Source organism: Crinia signifera, chromosome 6, assembly GCF_055691185.1.
Source record: "Crinia signifera chromosome 6, ASM5569118v1, whole genome shotgun sequence".
Lineage (NCBI taxonomy): Eukaryota > Metazoa > Chordata > Amphibia > Anura > Myobatrachidae > Crinia > Crinia signifera.
In genome coordinates this window covers 193,317,094-193,329,936 of record NC_139222.1, presented here as the reverse complement: position 1 = coordinate 193,329,936, position 12,843 = coordinate 193,317,094, and the positions used below count along the sequence as shown (strand labels likewise).

The following is a 12,843-nucleotide window of genomic DNA, read 5'->3' as shown; positions in this document are numbered from 1 at the left end:
AATAGGTCTATATATGAAGTTTTTTATATTGATTAAAAAAATTTTTTTTTATATATATATATAATTTTTTATAATGTGCGTTTTTTATATGACACCAATGGGGTTTAAAACGAGGTCTGGCTATTTGTACAACTATCCTGGTATCCAGGAAGCTAATAGTCTGAAAACGAGGCTTGGTTGAAAGCCAGCAATAACACAAACAGAGCTTTATCTACAAAATACAAAAAAAAAGCCGGACACACGTTACAAGTATACGCCCAATAGGAGGAGCTATCAGAAGATAAAAAGCAAGGCTAGACGTAGCGTAAACTATCTGAGGAAGCCGCCGATTACTTTACAAGGCGGAGAAACGCGTCATCAGTTACGTCATCACGCACTGACGGATCACGGCCGGAGACCCAGAAACCGGAGCTGAGGATTCCCAGAGAAGGCTGTATTATTTGGGAAGCGCTAGCAGCCGGGGACCCGCTCCTGGTAGCCGGAAGGGACTGTGCCATCAAGCTTTAAAAGAGCAAGTATATGCTTACTGCTAATGATCTGCACCGCGTGCATCCTTAACCCTTCTGCTACTAAACATACTAACCAAAGCTTCAGCCAAAAACAGCTGATTACCTGCTATACTACTAACTGTAATTGCACGGGCTCTGAGGAGCAGGAAATTGTTGCCTGTATCAAGTTTTACTATATTTACTAACCCAGTTCCGATTGCACTAAAGGACTGTGAGAACTGACTTTTTTTGCTCAAGTGTGCAGTATTACTTGAAATTAATTAACCATTGGGTGTCAGAAGGAGAGTGATATGAAATAATTTTTTACCTAACACCGGCCGGTGATATTGTGTCATATATGACCAGAATTTTTATATGAAGTTTAATGTGTTGTATAAATAAAATTTATTTTATGTTTTAAATATAGTCCCGCAGCGCTGTCTATTTTGTCTTTTTCTTTGTTTTCCTACTTACCAAGGGTTGAGTATCCCTTGGAGACAGCAGCTGGGACTATATTCAGGGTTATTGCGCTCAGTACATTTCTTTTTTGCATTATGGAAAACACTGAGAAAAGGAAGAGACTACAAAACGGCCATACACACGGAGAAATCTACCACAAAAAGTGTTTAGGAGTAGGGGTAGGGGTCCCCCGTATTTTGAAAACCAGCACTGAGCGGTGGGGCGGGTTCAGGGCTGTGTCACGGCGGCTTCAGGTGGCTTCACAGGGAGTCTTCAGGCAGTTTCACAGGGAGGCTTCGGGCAGCTTCACAGGGATGCTTCAGGTGGCTTCAGTAATTGCTCAGAAGGCCCTGCTCATCCTCCCGCACCACACATGCCACACAATTTCAGAGCACGTACGTTATCCAATGCGGCCGTTCTTAATCACGGCCAGATTCAGACTCGCGGGGCCGTGTTTTTTAAATGCTGGGTGGTCTACACACAGAGATATGCAACCATTTTCTGAGCCATTTATTGAAATTATGTAAAATCGCTCAGAAACTGGCTGAATATCATAAGATATAAGGCCATAAGACCTCACTGACTGACATGATGGACAGTAAAGGGGCATACACACATGGTTATTTGTGGTAGAGTTTTGGGTACTTGTGTATTAGCAGTAAGCAATTTGCTTAGTGGGCTATTCTGCGTAGGAAAATTGCCGCGAAGGGACGCGGAATACATGTAAAGTAATCCACCTCCCCTTGCGGGGCTCGCTGCGCTCACCATGCTTCGGGCTCGCTGCACTCGCCACACTATATAGAATCAACTCCACGCCGACGTGGATAGTGGGGGAATGAAAAGGTCAGATGACGTGTTCCGCCGCCGCTCGCCACGCTTCGGGGTGGCGTGGATAGTGGGGGTTGCGTTTAACCTATTTTTGGGATATACAATCATATTATTGTATAGCTAATGTCATGGCATCGCGCACCCTATAAAATCACATGCGATTGCGGGACATGCGATGCGATGCTATGGCCCGGGGCTGACAGAGCAGTGAATAAATTACATGCGATGCGATTTCCCTACGGTGCCGTACATATGCAAATAGGGCGCCGTGATAATACACAAGTTTTATGCTATGTGATTAAGGGTAGGCAATTTCCCTTGAACTTCCCCGTGTCTAGATCGCCCATGAACAAGTAGTGATGTGCGCTAAGCAAAAAATAAAAAAATACGGTTATTTTAAATAGTACATCACGATCGCTGCTTCTGTAGCGATCTGAGCTGGCGATAGCTATGAGTGGCGGCGTGCATTGCTATGGGGTGTACACACTTTGTGCTTAATTTCTAAGCAATCTAGACAGGTTGCTTAGAAAATATGCTAAAATCTCAAAGTATGTACTCTATGCCCGCTAAGATATACATCTTTCAGTAAATTACAACAGATCACATGAAGCCAACTGAAATGGAATGACAGGACTGACACCTGAACTTTACCTTATTTCAATGGCTAACTCAGTGGTTCCCAAACTGTGTGCCGTGGCACCCTGGGGTGCCTCAGGACACTTGCCGGGGTGCCTTGGGTTGGTGGTCCAAGTCCAACTCAAAATATTTGTGGTCAATGTGTTAGGCAAAACCAGTGCATGAGGCATTCAATAATAATGTATGTGGACAAATGTAAGTTAAGCTTGTTTCTCACCACATAACTGATGACATATAAACACAAAGTACCATTGACCTAGGGGTGCCGTAAAAAAACATTTCATTTTCTAGGGCGCTGTGATTCAAAAAGATTTGTGAACCACCTGGCTAGGCTAGCTCATTACAAAATCCAAATGGAAGGCATTCAGGAAAGAGATCTTTTGCAGAAAATAATGCATAGGTAAGACATTCAGCTGACAATGGAGACAAATTCAAAAACATAAACACTATTAGCATATGAAAATGTGTGTATAATCAGCACAACAATATTCAATGTGATCACTGTAGGAGTCAATAGAACAAGGTCACGGTTGTGCAAGAAGTAAAAGCATAATATACTCACGATGGGTTACTGCACTGCCTGCTACGGGAACGCACCCCTCCTCCACAAGTCCGAGAACAGGAGGAAAACCGTGACCAGGAGCTCCAGCCTCCATCCTGACTATAAATTTGCTCTGGTGTCTTCCAAATGCAGTGGCCTTTAAAGCACCACTAAAAATAAGTCATAAAACAACAGTACCAATAATAAATAAATTTCATGATTTTATGTAAAATATTTTAGTTTTGTATTTGCAGTACATGTTTCACTAGCTACTACAACATGGTTCTAGAGCTCCATAGAAGTAATAACTAATGCCTGCCTACCTGTGATGAAACTACAAGTGCTAGCTTATTATTATTATTATTATTATTATTATTATTATTGTTTATTTATAAGGTGCCACAAGGGTTCTGCAGGGCCTAATAATACATAAATGTGCAAAAATAAGAAAACAACTAATTACACTACATTGTATAGAGGAAGGCTTAAAAATAAATAGAATATATATGAGAGGAAAAAGTACATAAGGAAAGATGTCCCTGCCCATGAAAGCATACATTCTAAATGGTGGGTTAGAAGGGGGTGACATAGCTTTTCAACTTGGATGTGCTGGGACACAACCCCCTGCCCCCTCCAAAAGCCCCATACTTGCCTACTTTTGAAAGCTAGTTTCAGGGAGATTATAGTTGGTAGTATAATTTTGCAAAGCACCCCATTCAGAGGGCGTGTCATGCTCTACCCACAGGGCGTGTCTAATTCCATATATGGAGAGATTGTGAACGTGGCACCTAGAAGCGTGTGTGTGTACTGCTACATTTAGATGTAGATGAGCCCCAAAGCAGTTAGTAAGAGCTACTATACTTGGTAAAGTGCTGGGAAATGGTGCTGACGATTCAGTGTAAATGTATCTATCTTTCATTCCTTTTTTCCCCAAAAATTATGTAACAGTGTAATTTGGGCTAGGTGAAATGAGGGAGATTGCTAGACTACTGAGGTGGATAGGGAGATTGCTCTTATTTCAGGGAGTCTCCTGCAGAATGCAGGAGGGTAGGCAACTATGATTGCCCTACCATCCACTCGGGTGTGGAGGGAGAATAAAATAGTGTGCTGAGCGCAGCGAGCCATGTGAGGGGACATAGTACACTGAGACAGTGTCCATGTTGACCTATGTCACCATAGACACCCTAAAAACATTAAAAAAGCACGTATACCTTTTGTCTGTCGACTTTTTGACCATGTTGACCTTTTTCATGTCAACATTTTAACCATGTCGACCTTTTACCTGTCGAACTTTTGACCCTGTTGACCTTGTGACTGTCGACCATTAGTGGTCGACCATATGACTGTCTATCATGAGTCAGTATATGTTTTATACCATAACCCAGTGGTTCCCAAACTCTGTGCCTTGGCACCCTGGGGTGCCTCAGGACACTTGCATGGGTGCCTTGGGTTGGTGGACCAGGATCAATTCATATTATTTATGGTCAATGTACCAGGCAAAACCAGTGGTGGTGGCTGCCAATCATAATATATGTGGACAAACAGAAGCAAATCCTGTCCCTCACCACATAACTGTGACATATAAACACAATGCACTTCATTTCATTTTTTTCCCCCTGAATATCTCGATAAGAAGCATTTGTCCTAGGGGTGCCATGAAAATATTTTGATGCTCTAGGGCGCCGTGATTCAAAAAAGTTTGGTAACCACTGCCATAACCTATACATGTATGCAGTATATTTGCTTTTTGAATACTACAAGAAAGGTTGACATGCTTATTGTTGTTTTACATGTTTACTATAGACCACAAGTCTTCAACCTGTGGCCCTCCAGATGTTGTGAAACTACATGTCCCAGCATGCCCTGACAGTTTTGGCATGCTCTTATAGGAAAAAATGTGGCAATGCATGTTGGAACATGTATGGTAGTTTCACAACATCTGGAGGGCCACAGGTTGAAGACCCATGCTATAGACCAATCATCGGAAAATTCATCACTCTGTAGAAGTTCATTTGAAAACTATACTGCAGTGTGGAAAGGAAGAAGGGGTCTGTATTCAGCAACGCACTGTATGATGCCATGATAAAATGATGTACCTTTCCAGGGGAACATTCAGTTCCATCAAGAGGGGGGCCCTTCTTTGTTTTGCAGAAATACGGATTATCTGGGTGACTGCACCACAACTGCTTGCAAGGGTCAAATGTCCTGAACTGTGAAAACAAACAATTGTGATAAGATTATACACGGAGAGCTTTCTGTGCATATAATCAGCTCATGCTTTAGGATTCAAGAGAATGGACAAAAGCCAAATAAAGCATCTACAAAGTAAGCAAACACATGTGTTTATTAGGAGATAAAATTAGCAAATGATGCAAAATACTGTACTAACAACCATGCTCAACACAGATAATTCCCTGCTGAAAGCAAAAGGTCTTTTCCGTTTGTAGTTTGTTTGCGGACCGATTTATAGACATGGCTAACAGAACTTTTAGAATGTTTGACTGAAAAGAGGACAGGATAATAATGTAATATAGTACGTTTTATTTTTATGATCAACTAAATTACAGAAGGCTCTTCCCAATCATTGTGGATAAGAGATTCTAGACCTGTATTTTTTCAACCCACAGATCTAAGATCATTCAAATCTTGGATGGAAAATAATAGTAAGATCCGAGTAAGTAGTCATACTACCAAGTTGACGGTTGTTAATGTCTACATGGGGCTAAGAGGAGCTACTCCCCTCTTCACTCACATACAGACACACACAAAACCCAAGGAACTACGAGAAAAACACATTGGAGAAAGAGGATTTTCTTGTCTTTCCTGAAGTTCCAGCAACCACAAGTTCAAGAAGCCCTTTAAAGGCAGCTTAGGCATCCATTGACAGGTAGTTTGCTAGGGAAGAATTATATTATGACCCAACACCCGCTACCCAGGGATGCTGGGAACAGTCTTAGCACTATTATCACACTCATTATATAAGCGAAGTAATCCTAAATGTTTTCACTGGCCCACAACGCAATAAAGATCCATGCAAACCATTGGTTGGGTACTCTGTTTTCTCCACACTGTATGTTTCCCTGATAGTCACATCAGGGTGCATAGAGTATTATTATTAGTATTATTATTAATAACAGTTTCTTATATAGGGCATACATATTCTGCAGCGCTTTACAGAGAAATTAACTTTAATACACTCTGTGCTCAACTACATCTGCTCTCACTGTACCTCATCTGTTGGGAGTCACATGTGCAGTATGATAAAAATGCAAGTTGCAGGGAAACTAAAACCTTAAGAAAATTCTAACTCCAAATCTGTGTTAGCCCTACAATGTACAATACCATATACATTATGTTATTGACATATTTATTAGTGAACTATACAAAGTAATTATTTAGCTATCACATGCATTATAGCCTTGATTTTCCATTAAATGATAAAACATACAACATGGTTGCCTACCTGACCCTCTCCTTCAGGGAGAAAATGCTCTGTCCCTGGACTGCCCTGGTAATGTATAATTGCCATCACCTGTGGGGAGCTAGGTAATTGATAAGAAAGGTGTTTCACCACAGGTGATGTCAATCATACATTACTAGGGAAGTCCAGGAACAGAGTATTTTCTCCCTGAAGGAGAGGGTCAGGTAGGCAACCATGATATACAATATAGTTTAGGCAATAAGGAAGGCACATTAAAGCATGTTATCCTATTAGTTTCTATGAACGACAATGAGATTTACTGTACTAGGATACATCTAAATGTTCTTCCTCTATGGAATAAGCCCTGAAATGTAAGGCATCGGCCATGCAGTCCCTGATACTTACAGCTGTGCACATTCTGTAGCCCACTCCAAAATCAAATCTGCATTGTTCATCCATTGAATAGTTGATTCCTGGAAGTTCAGGGAGTTTTGGCCATTTGTGTTCAAAAGGGTCATCCAGGAGACAGTCATAGGAGCTAAATCATTAGAAATGATGAGGAAGTTGATGACATTTTAATCATTGCCGATTGCTGACAAAGTGATTATGATAAATGGCATTTAAATCATCAGTTAAACTCATGGAAATAAGAATGGTAATTTCTGTGTTTTAGTCCAACCATGTGTATACTGTAAGTAAACTTGGCATATGTTTATTACCATTATGTTGGTGTTATTAACAACTGACCGGCATGAGGTAGAAGAGTACAGGGAAGATGTGATGAGTATCCTATTGTATGCTGGCAGTTTAGTAGATTATAGCAAAACACAACAAAAAGCTAAGGTTTGCACTTCATGACCGGTCCAAGGCTTTCCCGGATGTCGAATGAATTGTTTGGACTGAACACTCTTAGAAATGGAACACTACAACCAGTAGCCAAACTTGCATAGAAAATGGCAAAATGCCTACACAGTGTAGCATTATAGCAGCCAAACTTGCATGGAAAATGGCAAAATGTGTAGCATTATAGCAATACATTTTGAAAACAATACTTTAGGTGATAAAAACACAGGAGCTGCTGTATCTGAAATTTATTTTAGGATCTTTTTCTGTTAAGCAAATTGGCATATGAACCTTCTTTGGTATAAATGTACATTTTCCACATGATTACAAAGAAGTCATACAACATTACATGAGTGAAGAGATCAAGTTAGGAATGCCCTCTCCTGGGAAAGATGAGCACTTTTAGAATACACAGAAGGCAGGAAAAAGCATTGCAGTTCAGGGTTTTCATGCAATCTAGCCATAGCTAGTTCTATTGTACAGTATGGAAAACAAAAACTAAAAAGAAATCCTAGTCAATCTATGCTAATTAAACAGAATTGTTCCATCTATCACAGTGCTAGGCCCTAACATCCCAACTAGAAAACATTAACATAGGCACAATACTTACAGCTAGTAATCATGGTGTCTCTCAACAGGGCTGCTACTTGTTCCCTCAAGTAGTAAGACAACCCTGACACTCCTGCCCTAAAGAGCATTTTTTAGACAGAAGACATGAAATGGACCTCATGGATGGAGCCCTGCCCTACTCCCCATCCATAACCCCAGGAGTCCTTAACCGACTTTAACTGAATTACAGAACTCTTATCAAATCTGTTTTGTAATCATGAAAATGTTGGGTTTTAAAACATATGTCAGAAACCGGGGACAAATATATCTCCCATGTACAACTTTACCAGTGATTTTATCACAACAGTCGCAAAAGAGAACACATCAGAGTTCCAGATGTAATTTCAGTATTTAGACCAACAATGCTTCAAAGGTACAAAACCTTATTTAATGACATGGTACAAATTAACAGACACAGTACAAAGCACCAAGACCAGCCTTCGGTCCAATTCTTCAAGTTAATGTACTCTGAAAAATACCGCAACTAGACAAATATACAGTTACACTGAAAGATAGCATCAACCCAGAAGGAATGACCTTGAATTCTCTGAATGCACTGTGGCATTGAGCTTGATGGGTCCAGTTTATTGGTATATTATAGATGGAAATAGAGATGTCTAGACCAGTGTAAACATTATTACCAGGGTCAAATAAGTGGCCTTATGGGCTGGTGCCGAAAATGTTCAAGAGCCTATTATGAGAAGTCGAGAAGGCGAGGTCAATGCCATGTAGGAAAGTAGAACACATACACTATAAGTCCCAGTGGCTCACTAAATATATAAAAGTACAAAACTAGCCTAATTTGTGTGGAAAATAGAAAGGCAATTTTAATACTTATGATTGTTCATGAAAAAAAAATCTCTTAAATTGAGCAAATTTGCATAATACAAATATGGAGGAAGTGGGATAATTGGGGGCAGTACTATTTTTCTGGAAAAATTAGTGCAGGAGCACCTGGTCTGGGGGTGGATCGATAAAATAAAAATAGATAGAGAGAGAGAGATGTATATATTGTATTTAGCAACAAAGACACCCACACGTGACTTTAAAATAAAACTTATCTTATGGAAAGTACATTTTGGCCCAGAACAGGTTGAGGAACCCAGTTCCTTATGAGATCATATTTAATTAGAGTTTCAGGAACTAACTAAGCAGAGACATGTGAGCAGCAGCGATGGCTCTAATATGATGATAATGCAGCAGGAGGCAAATATTAAAAGTTTCCAGTTAAGGGACCGGCTCCATCTAATAACATCCACTGTGTTTTCACATTTATCCTCCCTTCCTAGACCCACCATACCATGTAATAAATAATAGTAACATAGTTGATGAATTAGAAAAAAGTAAAGTTCAAGTTATATTTGATAGCAAACCTTTATATTTATATGACCCAGGTGAAGTTACTATCTATCTGCTTCCAACCAGAATCCCTGATGGCAGAGCATTTTCTCTCTGTGTCCACAATTATACATAATAATTAACGGTTATGTCCCTGGATACTTTGACTAATGGGGCTTAGGCATGTAGTGATTTAGGGGCATCTCACTGGATCGCTTAGAAAATGCCCCTATATCACTACATGTGTAGAGGCCATAGCGATGCACAGCCCCGCTCGTCGCTATCACCCGGCAATTAATATCCAGCATCCCCTCTAACTTTAGGGGGTGACTGCATGTTCTGTGTACAGACCACAGGGTACACAGTGCACCTGATAGTTCTCTGTACTGACCAATAAAGAATACCTGGCATTACATTACCCATGGTATATCACATTGCCTCACTTATCACACATTATATCACTATATATTGCCTTATATTGTCACACAAATCTTCAATTACCACCACATTTTAGCAGTTACTGCATAGATTGTACAGGCTACCCATCATTGTTGGAGTAGACAAAGGGATACATATCCATAGATACACAGTACATTATAAGGAGACAGACAGATCCCAACCAGCGATTGCACTGAGAGCACAACCACACTACAAAAGGCTGTCTAGACCTTTATTGTGGGGTATGACTCATCCACTTTGCACAGGTTTAACATACAGATGCTCAGATTACACTTTTAGGAATAGCAACATGTCCAAAAGCAAAACTACAGTATGTCTGTCAGCTAAAGTAACAAAATAACTCCACTTTGTCCTGACCGTTTCTATGAGGCTAAATGGGGCAGATGTATTAAGCCTGGAGAAGAGATAAACTGGAGATAAAGTGGAGATAACTTGGAAGAGTTAACGCACCAGCCAATCAGCTGTGTTTGAAATATGACAGTTTGGATCTGATTGGCTGGTGCGTTATCTCCTTCCAATTTATCTCCAGTTTATCTCTTCACCAGGCTTAATACATCTGCCTTGTTCTTTAAAACATGACATATAAATGTAATTACTTACTGTATATATCTATTCAGCTCCTGCTTACTGCACCTGGACCAGTGGTAGCGGTGGAAGGCAGCTTGCACCAGAGGTGCCATGATACTCCCCATACTGGTTTCATCAGCACAACGGTTTCCCTGTCCGTCGTGTTCCATACCCAGCCTAGAAAACAAATGTAATAATGTAATAGCTAAAAAAAAGTTATTCAATCAATAACTGTATACTAAATCAATAGAAAATGGTATTTGCATCACTCTACCTATATAATTGTATATTACACATAGCTTCAGGGAGATAAAGGTCATGTTATTTAAAGGATTTATCTACAGCAAATTGAGAAGTTTATCTAACTACGTACTGTATATAGTAATATACTATACTGTTTAATTCATTAGCTTTCTATTGCACCCACAACGTACTGTAATATTTATGTTTGATGAGTAGTGTTACAGATACTAGATTAATGTATTTATAGCAGTGGCTTGTAACTCCAATCCTCAAGTACCACAACAGGTCCTGTTTACAGGATTTCTGTCTGTAATTTCAGATGAGATCATTCCCGACTAATCAAAATAGATTTACTCACCTGTGCTTACTTCAAGAAATCAAGAAAACATTACTTGTTGGGGTCAAGCTAATGATAAGGTAATAAACCCTGTCAGTACTACGTATGGCTTCACCTCAGTAAAGAGATGAAGCAGGAAGTGCTATAGCGGGAAAATATGTGCAGTATAATATATCTTCCCCGTAATCTGGGAAGTGGCTTACCGTGATTACTGGGCCTGCATATGTCTGAAGTGCTATATTGCATAAGCAGCACTTTTGGGAAGACTATAGCCATTTACATGCTAATCCCGCGTTCTTCATGGACCAGCTACAATCACTGTAAAGCCAAACAGTTTGCACACACCCTGCGTATTTCCAAAATATAGTCTAGAGATAATTGCTCTCTCATGCTTAAGCAGGGCAGTCTAGACTCAGAGATCAAATACATTAACTGTTTCAAAAAGTTGGATGAAATGTTAAAAATACATCTAATCAAATCTACAGTTATGTGTACACAAGCAAATGTCCCTAGTCTGTTCATTCAAAGGAACACCTAATACCCTTTCTCCACTAAAACTTCACAATGGCCGTCACTAAATTCTGCTCCTCTGCAACTGTGCTCCATATGCCTGTACAATGTGACACAAATCGAGGTTCACACACCGATCATGTGCTTTGTAGATGCTGTCCAGGCAGTCGGTATATGTTTAATGCAATTTCTACCCCTGGTCCTTACACGGACTTGTAACCTGAATAGTATTCCACTAGCAGATGGCCCTGTTTGACATTCAGCATTCCCAGTTTTTCCTTTTCAAACATACTTGTTTGTATTACCAAAGTTACAGATAACCAAACTAAGATTGGTGCACAGCAAACACAATAAATAACTCTCCAATGCGCTTGATAAAGAGATTAACAGAATGATAAATCTTCTAACAGCTAGAAAGGGTCATCTGTGATCATCCAGAGCTTACAAGGGATGGAAGTGCACATGCTTGTAGGCGTCTCTGTACACAGGACAATGGAATATTTTCGCAAAACCACTTTGTGCATCTGTATAAGGCCCAATGTAACTAACAACATTGCAACAAATAAGCCACATCTTGCATACTTATGTGTGAAATAAGCAGTATGCCATGATAACAGCATTATGGGCTTCCACCTTCTGAAATTGAATGCTTGCATCCACCAAAAGGAGCAGAATCATATTCATTATGGCAGTAAATACACTGTACATGATCTGACATCATTCCGATAGCTCATCTGAAGATGTGCTGTATTCTGTAAATGCTATCTTCTAATATATCTGTTATACTTGTCACCTAGCAGAATGATGGTGGTCTGATATCTGGGATTTCCACCAGTGAAAGGAATGAGCGATAGATACATTTATATTGAATCATCTCCTTTACTCCAACACTCAGTGACCATCTTCGTCTGCATACTCCTCTCCATCATTGGCCTCAAGCCTCTAGTTGTATGTTGATTGAGTCCTCACTACTTGTACCCAAGCTGTAATGTGTATTGATCTGTGGCGCTCTTTATTTGTACTGTATTTTTGTTATTTATTCAATGTTATGCCAAGTTTTGTTTCCCTGTATTGTTCCTTTGTACGGCGCTGCGAAACACTTGTGGCGCCTTATAAATAAAATTATAATAATAATAATAATAATCAGCGCCGTTTCCCAGCATTGGTGATAAAACACAATGGGGCAGATGTATCATAGCAGCGCTTATCGCGCCGCTATGATACTTCCTGCTTCACCTCAATAGCGAGGCGAAGCAGGAAGGGACATCGACAAGATGTATTAACATCTTGTCTGCCGAAGCGGGGGAGCGTTAACTCCCCCCTTCGGCGATGTCCCTTTCTGAAGATAGCGCATCAGTTAATACTGATGCGCTATATCCTGTCCCCCGGCCGGCCGCACTGGGCATGCGCGGGATCTCGCTGTTCACGCGAGATCCCCAGCGCAGCCCAGACCTAACAGCAGGGACAGCGCTGTCCCTGCTGTTTAGATAGGGCTTCGCCAGCCTGATGCTGGCGAAGCCAAACCCGGCTTTGTGCGGAACGGTCAGCGATGCTGACCGTTCAT

The 12,843-nt window shown here is 40.5% G+C and overlaps 1 protein-coding gene across 3 annotated transcripts in view; it reads right to left on the bottom strand.

The window, feature by feature from the left end:
• Positions 1–12,843, bottom strand: part of ADAMTS14 (ADAM metallopeptidase with thrombospondin type 1 motif 14) — a 158,405-nt gene that overhangs the window by 35,835 nt on the left and 109,727 nt on the right. For all 3 annotated transcript variants that reach the window (XM_083148484.1, XM_083148485.1, XM_083148486.1), the window contains exons 8-11: positions 10,223–10,366; positions 6,779–6,911; positions 5,049–5,162; positions 2,974–3,122 (exon numbers count right to left, since the gene is read on the bottom strand). In XM_083148484.1, coding sequence (XP_083004610.1) covers positions 2,974–3,122; positions 5,049–5,162; positions 6,779–6,911; positions 10,223–10,366 — 540 coding nt within the window. The remainder of the gene's footprint in view (positions 1–2,973; positions 3,123–5,048; positions 5,163–6,778; positions 6,912–10,222; positions 10,367–12,843) is intronic.